The 20500-nt window shown below is 41.6% G+C and overlaps 1 protein-coding gene across 1 annotated transcript in view; it reads right to left on the bottom strand.

Annotated features, from left to right (window-relative positions):
- Window positions 637-20500, bottom strand: part of DDX10 (DEAD-box helicase 10) — a 172771-nt gene continuing 152907 nt past the window's right edge. Inside the window, exons 17-18 of the mRNA XM_021380233.1 lie at window positions 16243-16376; window positions 637-1274 (exon numbers count right to left, since the gene is read on the bottom strand). Coding sequence (XP_021235908.1) covers window positions 1085-1274; window positions 16243-16376 — 324 coding nt within the window. The 3' untranslated portion in view covers window positions 637-1084. The remainder of the gene's footprint in view (window positions 1275-16242; window positions 16377-20500) is intronic.

Consider the following 20500-nt stretch of genomic DNA (forward strand, 5'->3'; position numbering starts at 1 on the left):
ATGCGTATACACCAAATGTGGCTCATAGCTCGCCTCTGGTGCAAGCAAGAGAAGAAAACATACCTGAAAAACTCAAAATTTGGTACTGTATTAATATCTTGTTTTGTGCTGGGGAGAATGGCTGCTGCTTCCCTTCCACGGGAAAGGACCAACAGCAGCTGCCTTGTGGCTGTTCGTCATGATGCAGCAGCTGGGGGAAACCATAGACAAAATCTGCAAAAAACAGCCATGGTTTGATGGGATGAAACTTCAACGTGGCTAGAAAATAAAGATAAATAATCTATTCTTCCTTGTATTCCATCTACAAATAAATAAATGAATAAATAAAAAAGAACCTAATTTAAGGCTGCAATCTTTCAGTTGTTTCTGCCACACAGCCTGCACCACGTAACTGACTTCATCAGACAGCATTACACTCTGCTTTTTGGGGTATCACACTGTCCTCACTCAGATGGGACTCAAACCCAAGAATTTAGCTTCTGAAAGTGGTTTTCTGAATTGCCTAACACAAGTGACAGAATCATACAAGAAATGACAACTGACAGATGAATAAGTGCTTTCATTACAAAGCCAAAAGATACACCATAAGTTTATACCAAAGCTTCAGGAATTTTAATAAAATATTTTAAATGCATGTACACAATACATAAAACATTATTTTATTTTTAAGTAGTATGATTTGAGCTGCCAACAGTATTTCTTTAGAAATTTTAGTACACATGTATCTTCCAAAATAGCAAATCTGACACAGTCAAGAAAGGAGCCTCCTTGTTTTTATTTAAAGCAGGATTAATTAAAAAAAAAAAAAGAGAATTGCTTCAAAATCTGGAGATCTTAAATTATAAATATGTTATGGGAAGATGACATCTGCAGATTTAGGTTGGAAAATTGGTTTAGGAAGTCTTATAAATCAAACTAGACCTTGCCTATAATCTACAAGCTGCTGTGAGGCAAGTCCGTTGTGCATGGACCACAAGCATCTTCATCCACTGGCACCCATGTGCCCAGATGCCATATTCACCTTGTGTAGATGACCAACAAAACTGTGATTATGTCCCCCCCAAAAAAATGTGCGGGAAGATAATTAGCTGTGACTGTTGAGCAGACGTAGTACAAGTTCTTCATCCTCTGCCAGAGAGAGCCCGGTATCCAGTGGCAAAAAGGGATCTTCCTCTTGGCTGAATTTTGCCTTCTTTCTTTTCTGTGGCATTTCTCTTGCTGCTTCACTGTCACTGGGGCTTCTTCTCTTTCTTCCACTCTTCTCCTCAAGTTCTCTACAGAAAAAATCAATTACGCTTTTTTAACAACTGTGGTAATCAATATCATCATGTAATCAAACAATTCATTTTAAACAAGGCAAATTTATGTCAAGATAAGAGCAAACAAAATTACAATTCAGAAGAGTAAAGCAACAGAAGCTGATGAACTCTGCATGCCTAAATTAGAACTGCTCTCAGACCGTGGTGGTGGTGAACACTCTGCTGTCTTAATTGATTACAGTATATCAAGATATTGCCATCAGCCTTATCTAATATTTACTGCCTTATACAGCGACAGACAACTTGACAAAACTGATTTAGTGATGTGTCAGTGGACCTTGACATGTGTTCAGGATTGCCTATAATAAATCTGCAACCACAATAAAAATATGAGAATTGTCATTTCATTGGCAAATCCTACCCTTACTTAATGCAGCTTTGATTTGAGTCCATCTCATTCAAGCCCCTCTTTCTCATTCTTTCAGAATAAGTCCTTGGAAGCTATTAACCACCTCTATGCCACATGAGGAAGAGACAAACCCAAACCCAGTTCCCTTCCCTGGTGAATTCCTATTCCTTCTGCTTGTTTTACTAAGATAGGAATGAATTGGCATTTGCAGCCTTCAATCTGGACCAAACAGCTGTGTATGTTTTACTACTGCCACTTCTGTCACATGGCCAGATGACAGCAGCAACGGGAAAGCCCAAGCACACAGCTTTCACTGAATGACAGAATTACAGAGGGGGGAAAGGACTTCTGGAGATCTTCAAGTCCAAGCCCCTCCTTAAGCACGTTCCCTACAGTAGGTTCAGCTCCTTGCATCCCACACTCTGAATGGACCTGGGCCCTGAGTGCAGCTGCCACACACCCTGGCTGCCCCACATTATTTCGACAGAGGAGGAGCATCTGGTGGCCATGCAGCAGGCTGTTCCTTCTCTCTGTCCCACCTGCTGCCACGGAGGTGCCAGCTCCTGCCCACTCATCACAACACAGAGAGAGGAGGAAAAGTCTGTGAGAAATATCTTACACTCTCACAATTAAAACAAATGATCCAGCCTACATTCACATGGCTCTTCCCCTTTCGAACCAGAAGAACCAGTGCAATGCAACAGCTCATGACTATGCAGCATTTGAGTACTTCTCCTGAAATTGAGCCATTTCAAAGAATTTAACAACTTGTCATTTTTGAGCTGTCATTTGCATGGGGGTGGCTTTTCAATGCTCGCTACCAATGTTTATTTTACTCCTTTTCTGGAGCAAAGACAACTTTTTCACTCTGCAGTGCTCAAGACACTCCATAAGCACAAAACCTATCTGGAGAGTATACAAAAAGACCCACAAGTGCTGCTTCCAAGTGGCCACTGTGGGTTTGGGACGGAGTTTCATGGTGTCCTCTTTGATCAGAACAGATTATGTGGTTTGCTTTAAAAGCAGTAAGGCTGAAACTCCATTAAGTAAAAGCAATCCTAGCTTGTTTGCAAAAGAGCCAATTATTTCCAGCATTTGAATCGACTCTGAAGCCTGCTTTGCATTCCTAATTGACTAATGTTTCATCTAGGACGCCAGTTCAAAACATCTCAGCAATTAAAACAGCATAGAAATCTCTCAAGTTATGAAACAGACTTTGAACACCAAAAAGCTAGCATTTCACTTTAGAGTTTGGATGTTTGCAAGGTGTCAAATTTAAATATAAAACACATTCAAAAGCAACTGTGAGGCTTCTGATTTTTTCCACAAACAAAAGCACAGTGACAAGAATTTTCACTGTAAGCTTTGAGGTATGTTGTACTGAGGCAAGCTGCTTCTTGTTATTACTGGGAGGTCATGGTGCTGGATCAATAGCGCATCTTAAATATGTATCTACATGTTGGCATCTGGAGTATTTTCACACTAATTTGACCCCTACTGGGCTGTAAGCTCAAGAAGTGAATAAGGAGGAATGCATAACGCAGGAAAGTGGCAGAGAAGCCACTTAGTGACAAAGAGAGCTGTAGGGTTGTGTTTTCATGACGCACAAAAAGTAGATGCAAGACAGAATTTGACAAAGGATACTTAGAAGAATAAGCAGAGAACAACGCCACAGGTGCCATGTACTAATAAGAAGTTCATAATTTGGAGATGTGCGATGAAGGACAGGGCTGTGCCAGTTGTGATCCGGGTGGTGTGCAGAGGGGCTGGGAGCTGCTCTGGTTAAGCACTCAGAGCTTTGAAAAAGGGTGAAAGTGGCAAACTGAAAAAAGATGCTGGGAAATGACCAGGAGAGATGTCTGCCATCATGACACCAAGCTGCATCCCATATCCATTCGGTCCTTCTCCTTAACTCTTCAGACAGAAAGCCCTTTGGATGAGGTGTAACAGGTGCACATCTCAGATGTGCACAGAAAAGGTATAGGTTTGTGGAAGCAACTACACAGGCACGTGTGCACTTGTCAAATGCATGCACTTGTTGTCAAATGAATTCCTATGTGGTCTCCCCTGAGTTCCTTCAGGGCCACTAGCCCACCCTGCAGAGCTGATCTTTTATCACTGGTCACTTTCCGCAGCCATAAACGGCCCCTTACTCCTCACGTACCCACACACTGATGCACTACCAGCTGGTGTCCACTACAACAGCCAAAATTAAGTAATTCTTCAGTGAGTTATTTTCTAACATAAAAATGTAGTTAGAAAGCAAATCCACAATTCAGATCCAGACCAACACCAGTGTGTCTCTTTGTCTCCTATGTACAGCACTTAAAAAGGGGGACATACAGCTGGATTACAATTCCTTCCTTTCACCATCTGGTGCAATTTAGCTTTTCACTGCTGCAGCAGCCTGAGCTGCCCACATGAGCTGAAGCTCTTGAGGGAAAGATTTACTGGGCTGGGCTGTGTTTACGGAGCAAAGAGGTACCAAGAGCTCACTTGTCAACAAACACAGTAATTTCTGCGGTCACCATTTGCACAGCTGTAACAACAAAGGAAGGTACTGTCCCTTTGACAGGTAACTGTTATCACACAAGCACTAAAAGCACACTTCATGAATCCAGTCCCTGAAATGAATACCAGCACAGATGAATGGCATCTGGGCAACAGGGATCTACTTGTAACTACGACCTTGACAGCAATACACCAGGGAACATTCTTAATTTAACTACTAACAAACAATCTCCCAAGTGTGTTTTGAGGAGATACCAAGGGAAAAAAAAAAGCTTTTAATTCCTGGTATTCAACTTGCATCTGGACTTCAGATTTGGACTTGGACCTTGGGCTTTCGGAGGGCAGACTTTGAATTGTTCAGGAGGATGGTAGGGAGGGTCCCTTGGGATTTGGTCCTGGAGGGTAAAGGGGTCCAGGAAGGCTGGTTGCTCCTCAAGAAGGAAGTCCTGAAGGCGCAGGAACAGGCTGTCCCCCTGAGCCACAAGATGAGCCGGCGGGGAAGGAGACCGGCGTGGATGAACAGGGAGCTTTTCCTGAGGCTCCAGGAGAAAAAGAGTATCTCCTGTGGAAGAAGAGACAAGCAACTTGGGGAGAGTACAAAGAGGTTGTCAGGATGTGCAGGGAGAAAATTAGAAAGGCAAAGGCCCAGCTTGAATTAAGCTTGGCTGCTGGGATTAAAGGGAACAAGAAACTCTTTTACAAATATATTAACAGTGAGAGGAGGACCAAGGAGAATCTCCATTCTTTACTGGACGCAGCTGGGAATGTGGCCACTGAGGACAATGAAAAGGCTGAGGTTCTCAATGCCTTTTTTACATCTGTCTTTAAAAGCCAGATCAGTTGTCCTCAGAGCACTCTACTCTCTGACCTGGAAGTCTCGGATGGGGAGCGAAACAAACCCCCCATGATTCAGGAGGGAACGGTCAGAGACCTACTACTCCACCTGGACGGCCACAAGTCCATGGGGTCGGATGAGATCCACCTGAGAGTACTGAGGGAGCTGGCGGAAGAGATAGCCAAGCCGCTTTCCATCATCTATCGGCGTTCCTGGTCAACTGGAGAGGTCCCAGAAGACTGGAGACTTGCCAATGTGACTCCCATCTACAGGAAGGGTCGTAAGGAGGATCTGGGGAACTACAGGCCTGTCAGCCTGACCTTGGTGCCAGGGAAGGTTATGGAGCAGATTGTCCTGAGGGAGATCACGCGGCATTTGCAGGACAACCGGGGGATCAGGCCCAGCCAGCATGGGTTTGTGAAGGGCAGGTTCTGCTTGACCAATCTGATCTCCTTCTATGATCGAGTGACCCGTCTGGTGGATGAGGGAAAGGCTGTTGATGTGGTCTACCTAGACTTCAGCAAAGCCTTCGACACTGTCTCCCACAGTATTCTCCTGGAGAAACTGGCAGCCTGTGGCTTGGACAGGTGCACCCTTTGCTGGCTAAGGAGCTGGCTGGAGGGCCGGGCCCAGAGAGTGGTGGTGAATGGGGTTAAATCCAGCTGGTGACCGGTCACGAGTGGTGTTCCCCAGGGGTTGGTGCTGGGGCCTGTCCTCTTCAATGTCTTTATTGATGACCTGGATGAGGGCATTGAGAGCACCCTCAGTAAGTTTGCAGACGACACCAAGCTGGCAGGAAGTGTCGATCTGCCTCGGGGTAGAGAGGCCCTACAGAGAGATCTGGACAGGCTGGATCTCTGGGCTGAAGCCAATGGGATGAGGTTCAACAAGACCAAGTGCCGGGTCCTGCACTTCGGCCGCAACAACCCCAGGCAGTGCTACAGGCTTGGGGCAGAGTGGCTGGAAAGTTGTATGGAGGAAACGGACCTAGGGGTATTAGTCGACGCTCGGCTGAGCATGAGCCAGCAGTGTGCCCAGGTGGCCAAGAACGCCAATGGCATCCTGGCTTGTATCAGAAATAGTGTTGCCAGTAGGAGTAGGGAAGTCATTCTCCCTCTGTACTCAGCCCTGGTGAGGCCCCACCTCGAGTACTGTGTCCAGTTTTGGGCCCCTCACTGCAAAAAAGACATTGAGGCCCTGGAGCGTGTTCAGAGGAGGGTGACGAAGCTGGTGAGGGGTCTGGAGCACAGGCCTTATGAGGAGCGGCTGAGGGAGCTGGGATTGTTCAGTCTGGAGAAGAGGAGGCTCAGGGGGGACCTTACCACTCTCTACAACTGCCTGAAGGGAGGTTGTAGTGAGCTGGGGATCGGCCTCTTCTCTCTTGTAACTAGTGACAGGACGAGGGGGAATGGCTTCAAGTTGCGCCAGGGGAGATTTAGGCTGGACATTAGGAAACACTACTTTTCTGAAAGAGCCATCAGCTGCTGGAATGGGCTGCCCAAGGAGGTGGTGGAGTCACCGTCCCTGGAGGTGTTCAAGAAACGTTTAGATATAGCGTTGAGAGACATGGTTTAGTGGGGTTATTGGTGGTAGGTGGATGGTTGGACTAGATGATCTTGTAGGTCTTTTCCAACCTAGCTAATTCTATGATTCTATGATTTGATGGATGGACGACTCGCTGGATAAGGAGTTGGCTGGATGGTCGCACTCAGTGAGTTGCAGTCAACGACTCAATGTCCAAGTGGAGACCGGTGACAGGTGGCATTCCTCAGGGATCAGTGCTGGGACCAGTGCAATTTAACATCTCTGTAGGCAACATGGACACAGTAGGATCGAGTGCACCCTCAGCAAGTTTGTAGACGACACTAAGCTGAGTGGTGCAGTTGACATTCTAGTGGAAAGGGATGCTATACAGAGAGACCTGGACAGGCTTGAGAGCTGGGACCATGCCAACCTCATGAAGTTCAACAAGGCCAAGTGCAAGGTCCTGCACTTGGGTTGGGGCAATCTCAAACACAGATACAGGTTGGGCAGAGAATGGCTTCAGAGCAGCCCTGAGGAGAAGGATTTGGGGGTGTCAGCTGATGAAAGATTCAACATGAACTGGCAATGTGTGCTTGCAGCCCAGCAGGCCAACTGTATCCTGGATTGCATCGAGAGAAGCATGACCAGCAGGTAGCGGGAGGTGACTCTGACTCTCTGCTCTGCTCTCATGAGACCCCACCTGGAGTACTGTGTCCAGTTCTGGGGCCCCCAACATAAGAAGGACATGGAGCTGTTGGAGCAGGTCCAGAGGAGGGCCACAAAGATGATCAGAGGATTGGAGCACCCCCCTTATGAGGACAGGCTGAGAGAACTGGGGCCCTACAGCCTGGAGAAAAGAAGGCTCTGGGTGGACCTTATAGAGGCCTTCCAGTACCTGAAGGGGGCCTACAGGAAAGCCGAGGAGGGACTTTTTATGAGGACATGTAGCAACAGGACGAAAGGAAATGGTTTTAAACTGGAAGAGGTTAGATTTAGAGTAGATATTAGGAAGAAATTCTTTACTGTGAGGGTGGTGAGACACTGGAACAGGTTTTGCCCAGAGAGGTTGTGGATGCCCCCTCCCTGGAGGCATTATTCAAGGCCAGTCTGGACAGGGCTGTGAGCAACCTGGTCTAGAGGGAGGTGTCCCTGCCTATAGCAGGGAGGTTGGAACTAGATGATCTTACAGGTTCCCTCCAGCCCAAAACATTCTATGGTCCTATGATTCAAGATCTGGGCAATCTCTGCTCTGAAAGGTTTCTGTGGTTTTGAATCAGCCATTTAACATGAGGCCACACAGCCACATTACCACTGATTAAACAACAGCAACTCCAAGATCTCTAGACCAGCTCTGCTTCAGTTATCATTTATCAGAGCTTGCTTTGGAGTTGAGGTTTACCAGCACTTGGAAACAAACTGCAGGCCATGACTTGAGGTCCCAAACTGTAACACAGCAGACACAGATTCTTTCCCGAAGAAGCATACGTGAATAATGAATGAATCTGTTAATAAAATACAGTTTAGAAAAGTTAGCAATAATTTATTTCTTAAATATTGGCATTTTGCTAATCAAATATGTTGTGCCACAAACTTCCTTCTACGCAATAAATTTTAATTCACAAGGCCATGGCAGCAATCCTAATGAAGATTAATTACTGCAGTCCCTTCCACAAAGCCCAGTGCAGCTTCTTTCATATTTGCTGTAAGAATGCTACAGTACAGAGAAATGGTAATGAAAATATATTGCTCAGTGTTATTCCCTTTACTGGCCATTCCAATGATGTAAATCAAAACCACTCAAACTAGATTTGTAAAAAAACAATTGCAGGAAAAAAGAAGATTAATCTATTTGTAATGAAATACCAGTGTAATTGTACTAAAAGCAAAAGATGGGCTGAGTCTGCCTTGGAGCTGAAGTACTACAATCTGGAATATGAAAATATATTCAAACCAAAATCAGACCAGCAAGATAATATGCTTATTTTTTTATTACTGCACAGAAAGCATACAGAATCTGATGGGAAAAAACACCCAAAGCAAATCATCAATGCCTTGCTTCTGTTGTGTGGTCACCTTTACTTCCCAAAGCTTCTAGTAGACAGGTGTAGTAGACAGGAACCTGTAAGATAACCTAGTTCCAACCCCCCTGCTATAGACAGGGACACCTCCCACTAGACCAGGTTGCTCAAAGCCTGATCCAGCCTGGCCTTGAATGCCTCCAGGGAGGGGGCATCCACAACCTCCTCTCTGGGCAACCTGTTCCAGTGTCTCACCACCCTCACAGTAAAGAATTTCTTCCTAATATCTACTCTAAATCTACCCTCTTCCAGTTTAAAGTTCTTTCCTCGCATCCTGTCACTTAAAAGAAGTCCCTCCCCAGCTTTCCTGTAGGCTCCCTTCAGGTACTGGAAGGCCGCTGTACGGTCCCCCTGGAGCCTTCTCTTCTTCAGGCTCCTTCTGAAACAAGTTTTGAAAATACAGTATTCTATATACAGTAGTAAGAAAAATACTGCATATATTCTGAATGGGGATACAAGTGTAACACACCTCGTTTACTGAGACAAATTACTGATTGTGTGTTCCACAGTCAATCTTTCAGCTCTCAACGATGATTTAAATTATCTGATATAAAAATATGCATTGTAAAGTCTGAAGCATGAAAGAAGTACACCTGGAAAGATCCCTACCACAAAATAACAACCTAATATAACAAATCCTAGAATCATAGAATGGCTTGGGCTGGAAGGGACCTCAAGGATCATCTAGTTCTAATGCCACTGCCAGCCACTAAATCAAGTACTAGATCAGACTGCCCAGGGCCCCATCCAGCCTAGCCTAAAACACCTCCATGGAGGGGCCATCCACAACCTCTCTGGGCAACCTGTTAAAACCAGTAGGCACACAGCTGCTTGCTCATTCTGCCCTGGTGGGATGGGGGAGAGAATCAGAAGTATGAGAACCTGGGTGTTGAGACAAAGACAGTTTACCAGATAAAGCAGAAGTTGTGGATGCAAACAGTGGTGAAACTATGCGTGTATAGACACATACATACATATATTTGTTTTCATATATACATATAAACATGTAATATCTATATATATATTTAACTTCTCAGATGCGTACATGAAACACACTTGAATTTCACTATATATAGATTAAACTCCCTACTCTGAAATATGAAAAGCAGTTCTGAATGAGTTCAAATGAGAGAAGGATGATGACAGATCTGTGATAAATAGTCAAACAAATTCTTTCTATAATTGAATTCCTTCTATGTTAAGTTTTAGTATAAACTGCATCAAGAACCACATACAACTTTGTATCAGGTTTACACACAACATCAGTATCCAGATTTAATATATTAAAGAATGTACCAAAAAAAATGTAATTTGGCCATAATTTTCAAAAATACAGCACAGTACACAACCAAATGGCACTGACTGCTGACTTGCACATGTCAGCTGGTAAATTACCATAAAATCACAAATGAAATTGTATCTGAACTAAGATATTTCTCCTTTCCCCACAAGTTCACGCTGATCTAAGAGTTAACGTGATCAGTTACACCTAATAAAGATTTAAAGAAGCTAATGATGAGGTCAGCCGTAACTTTCTTCCTTCTTAACACTTTTATTTAAAGAAGTTGATGGATTAGAAATATCAGAAACTCAATTTGACTGCAAAACTGTTTTTTAAGAAAGCCAAACACTTTTCTTCCACTCTATTCAATGCACTTAAGTTTTTCACCTCATTAACAATTTACATTGATAGCCTTACACCAATATGAAGAACGCTGCTAGATAGACAAAAATTAATCTCATATTACATGCTTGGTGTCATTAATTACTCAGCTTATAGAGGTACTGCTGGAAGGAAATTCAATTCAAAGACAAATTTAACTAACAGTTTGTATAGCTCCTCTAGTTTGAAAGAAATGTTGAGGGTGGGATGAAAGGAAATTTAAGTTGGAAAGATATGAGTTTGACAGGTGACCTATTCAATGGACAAGGAACTGGTAACAAGATCATACACCAAATGTAGTGGTCCAATGGCTCAATGTCCAGATGGAGATCAGTGATGAGTGGTAATATCAGCAGCCAGGTATGTGGGAAACTGTATCAAATGCCTTGCCGAAGTTCAAGTAAACAACATCCACTGTCTTTCCTCCTCTAAGCATGTCGACTTATCACAGAAGACCATCAGATTAGACAGGGAGGACCTGCATTTCATAAACCTATGCTGACTGGGCCTGATCACCGGGCTGTCCTGTAGGTGCTGTATGATGGCACTCAAGATGAACTGCTCCATAACGTTCCCTGGCACTGAGGTCAGACTGACAGGCCTGAAACCTCAAGTGATGGCTTTCTTGAGATATGTTACCCCAAGAAATACTTGGGACAAGTCAGGGAAAGCTTGAACCTCAAAACTGGAAAAAAATCACCCCAACTAGATTACAACTCCCAGAACACTAAACAGACAGAACAGATTTACAAAAGTATTTTACTCAACAAATATTTCAATCAAGGAGTCAAAAGCCAATTGCAACCTTGTTGTCATTAAATGAATGCCAAAAAACTTGAAGTCAGGAGGGTTTGCGTGGCAAAAATGAGCTGACATTGCATGGGAAAATAACAGAATTTAAGATTCAGTAGATGATTTGCAAGAATGCTTTTCAAAGAACTGAATAATGTTAAGATTTTAACGACTATCAGCTACATCTAAAAAAATTACAATATAAAATCTGCTTTATTTGATGCTCCTTGGCTTCTCTTATTCAAAATTTTAAATATTATTTTTACGTGGGTTGCTCCGAAAGTGATGCCTACTATTTATTTCCGTGAAAACTGAAACAGATACGAAGAGCATAATAACACTACCTGATAGAGCAAATTCTCAGCTACAAAACACTATATATTGCTAAGAAAAATTTGCACCAGCAGAATTGACCCACTGTTTTACATCTGCTATGATAGCATTGCTGCCAGGAAAATGTTGCCTACATGGTCCATCTTTCATCAGCCCCAAGAGGTGGAAATCAGAAGGTGTCAAATCCAAACTATAGGATGGGCATGGTGGGACAGTCCAGCCAAGATTGGCAAAATGCTCCATGGTCTTCAAACTGGCATTATCATGTTGCAAGAGAAAGGTTTTCTTCTTCTCTGACCTGACTCTAGAAGTTCAAGCCTTCAGCTTAGTCAGCACCATGACACAGCAGTCAGAGCTGATCCAGGTTCCAAGAAATCCAGAACGATCACCCCTTTCCTATCCCAAAAAACACTGCACATCACGTTACCCACTTAGGGTTGAGTTTTGAACTTTTTCTTCCATGGGGAATTCACAAGTCACAAATCCATGCACTGTTGTTTTGACTCCAGCTTATAGTGCTGACATCACATCTCTTCACCAGTAATGATGTGATTCAGGAAACTGTCACCTTCAGCCATGCACTGGTTCAATAGGTCCTGACAAACTTGCATTTGGTGTTCTTTCTGTGTGGAAACAGTGTATTCTGTGTGGTTTCGGTGCATTCGTGGAACCCACCTGGCACAAACCGTGATATTCCAACATTGACAGCATTGTTTCCAATGCACTCAAACCAATATTCACCTCCATAAACAGTTCCCTGGTCAAAATAATCTACTGATTTGTGTGGATGAGCTGATCAAGATGCTCTTCATTTTGTAGTGTGACAGCTGTGCATGGTCATCTAGAACATGGCTTGTCTTTCACGCCACTGTCACCACTGCTGAAATGCACCACCCACCACCTCACTGTTAACATCCATTATTTGGTCTCCATAAACGTTCAGCAAGCATCAATGAATGTCAATGGGTACCATTTTTTCAGCATGAAGGAATTCAGTTCCACATCTTTGCTTCACATGTTCTTTCACATCAGATGTACAGTCTGCCCAGGGAGGTTGTGGATTCTCCTTCTACGGAGACGTTCAAGCCCCGCCTGGACGCCTACCTGTGCAGCCTGCTGCAAGGAGCCTGCTCTGCAGCAGGGCTGGACTCGATGATCTCTGGAGGTCCCTTCCAACCCCTACAATTCTGTGATTCTGTGATGTCATTCTGACAGACTGCCCCTCTGCTGCCACCTGTCTCATGGCAACAAAATGTAATGGAATATTGTCAGGAAGGCTCAATCTCTACTGCCATACCACCAATGTCTGCCTCTGATGTCGTGGGCAACATAATAAAATGGAGGGCATTGCTTTTGGAGCAGCCCTCATATTTAAAGTAGCTTCCACACACAACCAGGTTTCAAAGACCAAATAAAATCCAACCTTTAAAATACATGATTTTCTGCCATGCTCACGCCTAAATCTGTAACTTAAAAAGAAGTAAATTTCATTGGTAAAATCCTCCTAGATTTTAAGTTATTTTTTAAATAAATGGACACAATACAGATAGCATTGTAGCATGGAAAATATTCTATCATTACACTTCCTTCCAAAGTCACCTCTAAACATGGTGCAAACAACATACTTAAAGCACACTTAGTAAAGTAAACCTGACAAGATTTAATACATGGTGGAAAAAGAATCCATCTCAGCTCATGTTGGATCATACACAGAGAATATTTTTTGTGCTCAAAATTACTCTTTCCATCCAAGAAGATTAGACTTGAATGTAATTTTGAGATAAATAAAACACTGTAGGCATCCAGACATTCCAAGAACATATTCTCTGCAAAGGTAATTCAGGTGAGGACAAAACCAATAAAATGACTACACTGCACCTACATGGTGTTAAGTATATGTGTGTAAACTTGGCATGTTGAAAAATGTAACACAAAAAAAAACTCCACAAAAAAATCAGTTACCAAGAAAATGCTGTCCAGTGGACAGAGCACTTGGCCCTCAAGGCATTTGAGTTTTATTCCCAGATCTGTGTCATCAACTTGATCGTAAGTTACTTTGGGACTCAACATTCCTGTCTGCAAAAATCATACTTATCTCCTCTGTAAAGTGCTTTGAGATTTGCTGAGAAAAATATGTTAGAAGGTATTATTTAACTCCTTTTTTTTCCTGTTTAACATGCACTTTCCTTTCCATTCTACCTCACAGGAAGGGGAAATGACCATGACCTTCTTTCTGTGAGCCGACACTCCAATTCCAGAGGGCCAGGTCAGCAGCTGATTCCAAAAAAATATGCACTGATTAGCATTGCCAAGAATCTGTCCAACTCTATCAGCTTTTATTCTTAAAATGTAGCAAATCTTGAGTCTAGCTGACATCCTTGGGGAAGGTACTAATATAAAAAGTGATGCATGAATGCATAAAAGAAAGATTTCCCCTAGTGTTATTTAATGATACTGAAAGTAAACTAGGCAAACCCTCCAAATTTTAGTCTGACAGTCCACATAGCGTTTTCAAAATACTTATTAAACAGTTATGTTACAAAACATGGTTTTGTTGAGATCGCTTTTCCTAGCTAAGGCAACAGATGAAACAATGCTAAATCTTGTTTACAAAACGCAGCATTTACATACCTTTTTCCTACACTAGGTATGCAGCAACTTCAGAGTAATTAGGAAACATCTGAGGTAACAAAATGTATAATAGGTAACATTTTGACACTGGGTTTCCTACGCTTGGTTGCTGATAAATCCTTCCCACCAGTGCACTAGTACATCTGTCTAATGGATTCCAGGAATCTGCCCTTCAGAAGCAACATACTAACTAATAAACAAGTATTGCTTAACGGCCAACCTCTTACCAAATCTCTACTTCAGACTTTTCCAGTAAACTTATTTTTTTCTTTTTCCAAGAAACAACTATCAATGACCATCTCTTAACTCATGATATCCTCTCCACTATTTCTTATTTTTTTTTTAACCTGGAGCAAAGCATTACTACTGAAGTCAGTTCAGAATTTGCTCTCAAAGGCAAAACAACAGAATGGACATTGCTACAGTCCCATTAGTATCCTGAAATACTTCTCCTGGCTCCTTTATTCATCTTCTTCATAAACCAAAATTCCTAAATACACTGCTCTTCTAGTCCTTGTCTTACAGCTAATGTCAGCACAGAAGCGGTAACCTCCAACTAAATGGGGTTCCACAGCATCTTCTAGCTCAAATCACTGTCTTATATCCAAGAATTACTCATAAGTCTTGGGTATTAAGAAGACAGTATTAACCATATTTCTAAAATTATCTGGGGGAAGCTGAGAATACAGTTTCATTATATTAACCTGATTCTGCTCCAAGCAATATAAAAATACCACAAGAGAATGCACTCATCAAGTATGGACTGATACATTTAAACTCTAGTAACACATGAAACGCAATCTACAAATCCTCTTATACAAACCTCCTCAATAAATGCTGAATCTTAAACCTCATTACAGGAGAACATTTTGACAAATTTTGCTTCTTCCTCTCAGCAAAAGCTAATGGGCAGTGTCAAGATGTCAGAAATACAGTAGGAACTGGAAGAACCTTGTTAACCATTGGTTTCTTGTTTTCTGCCTGTTTTTAAAAGCTATAGGAATGTTTTTCACCCAGCTTTTTCAGTCATTCTACAAGGAGTAGAGATACTGAATTAAGTTAGGGAAGTGAAAGCACAGAAGGAACTACAATTCAGCTACAGTTACCCTCTTTCACTCCTTGCACTAAAAAAGAACAACTTCTGCTGCTTAGGAAAACCACTGCATTTACCCATCCTTGTCAGTTCTACTGATCAGCACACTGGTGAAGGATCTACAGGGCTATGGTCACCAGCTGTTCACTTAGGGTTATCCAATCTGTAAACCCATGTCCCAACACCCTGTCCTACACACCATCCCCACAACGTGCAGTCACACTAGAGCTAGCAACAATATGTAGTTGCTAGGATTTATCTGATACAGACATGAAAAGTAAGAGATTTCTAAACCTAGATGTCTAGAAGAGGGCAAAATAAAGATCTACACTCTCACTTAACAGCACTAAGTGTCAGTAACATGTTTCTGAATCTGTAACACTTTATGTTGTTTGTTAGAAAAACACAAATGGACTTGTTGCTGTGAAGCCAATGACAAAAACCACACAGGACTTCACTCTGTATCCTTTGGGCTTCCTGCAGTATATGTTGAAGAAATGCAACATATTGCAATAAGCTACCTCATCCTCACCCTGTGCTTTTCTGTTAAATTACAAGGAACAAAATCTCCAGTTTCATATAATTAAAATATGGTTTTAAATTAAAAACAAAAGTTTAACACTGTTAATTGTGTTACAGAAACTGAGATTCCACTTCCTTTACAGCATTATGAGTCTGAGCAGCACTAAACCATACAACGTGGGTTTCAGCATGCACAAATTTATTTTATGTAACACTGGTATAAAAGGCTCATCCAAACCCTCAAAAGTCTTCAGTGTTTTCTCTTCAAACAGAGCCTGCAACATGCCAAAAGAGAAATGTAGTTCTGAAACAAATGAAACCTACAGGGAATTAGTCAAGATTTTTGCATGTGGAACATTCTCATGGAGATTGCTTCAACACTGACTGAAAGTATCTTTCTCATACAGCTTCACCAGAGGAAATCATAGCCTTTAGCACAGATTTCTGTTCAGTACCCACCTTACAAACAAACTCTTAAATATTAAGTAGGGGAAGCAACAGGATAACCGTAAAATGAGTTCCTAACATGTAAACACATCAGCTTCTAAAAAACATGATCACTTCAAAATCAGTGTGGAAGATATGTACATACCTATAGCTGTCTTCACTTTCTGTGTCTTGTTCTTCATCAGAATCTTTGTATTCATCGGGATCTGGAAGAGTACTTGGATCAAACTCATCTTCACTTCCACTATGTGCAAGAACAGCCACCCTTTCCCCTTCAGCCTGCCAGGTGACAAATGGAGAGTTACAAGACAAGCAAACACATCCTCGACTCCATTAACAGAGACACTGTAACAAAATCCTTTCAACCACACCTGAAGGGCATCGCTAGTATACCCAGGAAAATGGAATTGTTTCTGTTGTCATCGGTGCTTTTCCTTCAAGACTGTTAAAGGCTAAAGAATATTATTCAAAAGGAAGCTCAAGGATTTACATTCAAAATCTACTTTCATATTAAATCTACCAAACCTAAAAGATTTTGGCAGCATCTTATCAACAGTCATCTTGAAGTGCTTAAGACAAAACTCTACTGTCTCACAGAAACACTGGCAAAGAGATGCAAGTTTGAGGACACATTAATCACTTGTGTAAGGTGTATTTTATAAAATACCCTAGTTTAAAACTTAGGCAGTTTTCCATGCCAGTTAAAACAAAAATGTTAAAATTTGAGCCTAGTCAGCTGTCCAATGGCAGTTTCTGCCATTCACCACAAGTGATGTGTGGTCTTGAGGCTCCCTCCCAGGACCTCCCAACTCTCCTCTCTGGGGCTCAGCTCCCCTCTGCCTTGCAGCCCTTCTTTGGAAGGCAATTTTCTCCAGGGGTGGGGGAATGCCTCACTGATTCTTTAATGAAAAGTTCACAAGAAGGTGCCACTCCATAATGGTTTGGGATGATATAATAAATCCAATTGCACTGCAAGGACAGGCTCTGCTGCACGCAGTCCTGAACTAATGGCAGCACTTTTCTAAATGTTTCTGGTTTTCTGTAATTTCTGTTACTGCTGCTAACAGGCACTAACAAAGCAAACAGTTTGGAGGACTTATGCAATTGCATATGCACACAAAAACTCAGTCTACAGGCAATTCTAAGCCACACAGATCTTAGATTCGCATGTTCTTATAGTGAAAAGCAAAAAAAACCCCTATAATTAAATACATCACTATCTTTTGTTTACATTTCTAAATGATATCCCCTCAGCTGAGTTTCCAAAACAGCACTCGCTTAATTGATACTTTATTCTATGAATAACTTCACATTAAATATTTAAGTTTAATTACTGTCCTGATTTTTCACTAATTCCATACATCTCCAGGACAAAGTTTTAGAAGAATGCTGTCCTCAAGTGCACACATCTCACAATAAAAACAAACAAAACTCTTATCAAATTCCTTTTCTTTTATATTGGCATATACAGTAAGTGAAAGGAAATGAGCTGGTGAGGGGTAAGATTAGTCACTGCTGCAAGTGCTTGTCCAGCAACACTTCTACAATGCATTGAAAGCAAGGAGAAAATGCTAAAAGCCAGACTTGCTATTAGAAGGCAAAAGGAAAAACACATGAAACATGCATTTTGCTCTTGACTACTATGAAAAACTAGTAAAGGTAACTGCGCACCTGGGTGTATAAAATCACTAAGGGTATCATCAGACTTAGCACCACTGTGAACTACCTGCAGTAACATAGCCACTGACTGAAAAGCATGCTGATAGCAGGAACTTCAAGTACAATGGTTCACAACAGAATTTTAAAAAAACATGTATTTTTTGCCTTGCAACAATATCCTCCAGTTCATCTTTTAGTACAACATCAAAGAGCACTATTAACTCAACAGAAAACTCTTCTGAAGGTTACTTTTTTCTACAGAATCTCTATATTTGAAAAGTGTTCTGCATTAAATTATAGCTTATTTCTTTTAAACATTCAATATTTGCTCTTCACTTGAGCCATCACATCTGTTCTTTCAATAGAAGAGGTGCATACGAAATACATATATAAAAAAGGCAAAAGAGAAACATTATTCAAAGCTGTGATATGGAATAAAATATTTTTAACATGTATGTGGGACACTGTGCAACAGAAAGCCAACATTTACTGGCAGTCATCTTTTAAGACTGCTGTTAACATGCATCTTCTCAACTATGTCAGCAAAATGCGGATATTGCATCAGTTTTTCAGTTTTGTCTGGAGCACCTCCCTTACAAAGGCAACATGAGAGAGCTGGGGCTCTTCAGCCTGGAGAACAGAAGGCTCCAAGGAGACCTTATAGCAGCCTTCCAGTACCTGAAGGGGGCCTACAGGAAAGCTGGGGAGGGACTTTTTATAAGGGCAGGTAGTGACAGGATGAGGGGAAATGGTTTTAAAGTGGAAGAGGGAAGATTTAGACTAGATATGAGGAAGAAATTCTTTACTGTGAGGGTGGTGAGACACTGGAACAGGCTTCCCAGAGAGCTTGTGGATGCCCCCTCCCTGGAAGCATTTAAGGCCAGGCTGGATGGGGCTGTGAGCAACCTGGTCTAGAGGGAGGTGTCCCTGCCTATGGTAGGGGTGTTGAAACTGTATGATCTTAAGTTCAAACTATTCTATCATGAAACCATTTTATGATATACGTACATGTAAGACAAACACTCACAGAGCAAACCTTCAATTTCATTATGCTTTCACATCCACTTTTCCAGCAAAAATGTTGCAGAGATGTATTCAAGGCAATGCTTACTATTACAAAAGAAATAATTGGCAAAGATGCTTCTAATTCATCATGAATCACAAGGTCGTGTTTCTCATAAACATTGCCTGTTACATATTCATTAAAATATTTGTAAGACCCTGAAATTGTTAAGAACTTGAGCATGAACATTTATCACCCACAGCTGAACAACAGAAGCTCATTATTTTTTTTTACTCTTTATTCAAATTTTTATCAACCAGTCAGGAAGAAGGAATCTTGTGGCTTCACATTACTCACCGCAAGAATGGGGGGAAAAAATGTCAAATCACAGCACGAGGTAACACCTGTAAGAATTCTTTAGATAAAACTTACAAATAGGATGCAATTTAGAGGACTGCAACTGGAGCCTTCCTAGAGCAAGCACTATCAAAGACAACAGGAACTGAAGAACAGATTTGTACTGTCTGTAATTTATGTCTAAGGTTAGGTGACAATTTGCTTTGCAGAATGATTTATTATGACATTCTACTGTGGACAGAAACCTATTCAATCAGGCTAGTCAGGAAAACAGGATTCAGTGGCCCTTACCTTGCTATTTTCATTCTGCCGCAGGGTAACTATCTCTCTTCTACTATACCAGACAGGCTGGCCCCTTCTATTAGCAGTCCAGTTCCAGTACATACAAACTTTGTGTGAAAACTTCCCTTTTTAATACAGCACTGAGATGGCAACATCTCTGTATTCACACAATCTCCCTGTAAGATTCTTCTTTTCTCAAGACAACGCTACAGAAAAATTCAGCAAAGTTCCTATGCAGTAATATAGAAGGTTTGGATCCTCACTGCCATCAACACACTGTACCAAGTCGGTGATGACTCATTTCAAGCATTTTGGAAAGATGCATACGGTGAAGCAAACAGGGCAGGTTCCTCTAGAGCTGCTGCCCTGCTTCAAGACATGGTACCTCCTACACAACACCCAGCTGTTTTTATTACAAGATACAATGGCAACTGAGTTTCTTTACAGAAAAACCTGAATACATGAAGATCAGACAGATCTGTTAGGCAGGCTGAGAGAAGCCCAAAATGAAGAAATTGATGTAACTTTTTAAGGAAATGGACACTCAAGGGATTACGTTTTTCTGTACAGTAGTGATGTTCTCTTTCTGCCACCCATTAGGCATTCAAGTGAGAACTATCTACTGCCATGAGATAAAAATGGAAAGCTGAAAACCATGCTATGAAAACCTGTGGATACACAGATGACATTGCTTTATCCAGGATTTAAATTACACAACACATTTATTGAGGTATTTAGCTTATATTTAATTTAATAGATATTTATTTTATATTTGATTAAATAATCTGAAGTTGCAATTTTTATGTTCAATCCTTTGAGCAATTTATTAGTCCCTGCTAACCAAATTCAGAGGGGCAGAGAATTGTTTCAGCAGTGCCAATTCTGTCCATAGCACTTTAGATACAGCACAGTGGTGGAAGACTTTCAATCAACTAAAAATAAAGAATTTAAGGTTTGTTTTGAAGTTGGTCAGACCTGATCTCTGTCTTTCAACACTAACAAATTATACAATATTTATTATTCCTACTAAAAGATTCAGTTCCTTTAGAGGCATGTCACCTTTGTTTTTTGTTAATATCATGGTTTGTCCCAGTAAGCAGTT

The sequence above is a fragment of the Numida meleagris genome, chromosome 1 (assembly GCF_002078875.1).
Source record: "Numida meleagris isolate 19003 breed g44 Domestic line chromosome 1, NumMel1.0, whole genome shotgun sequence".
Lineage (NCBI taxonomy): Eukaryota > Metazoa > Chordata > Aves > Galliformes > Numididae > Numida > Numida meleagris.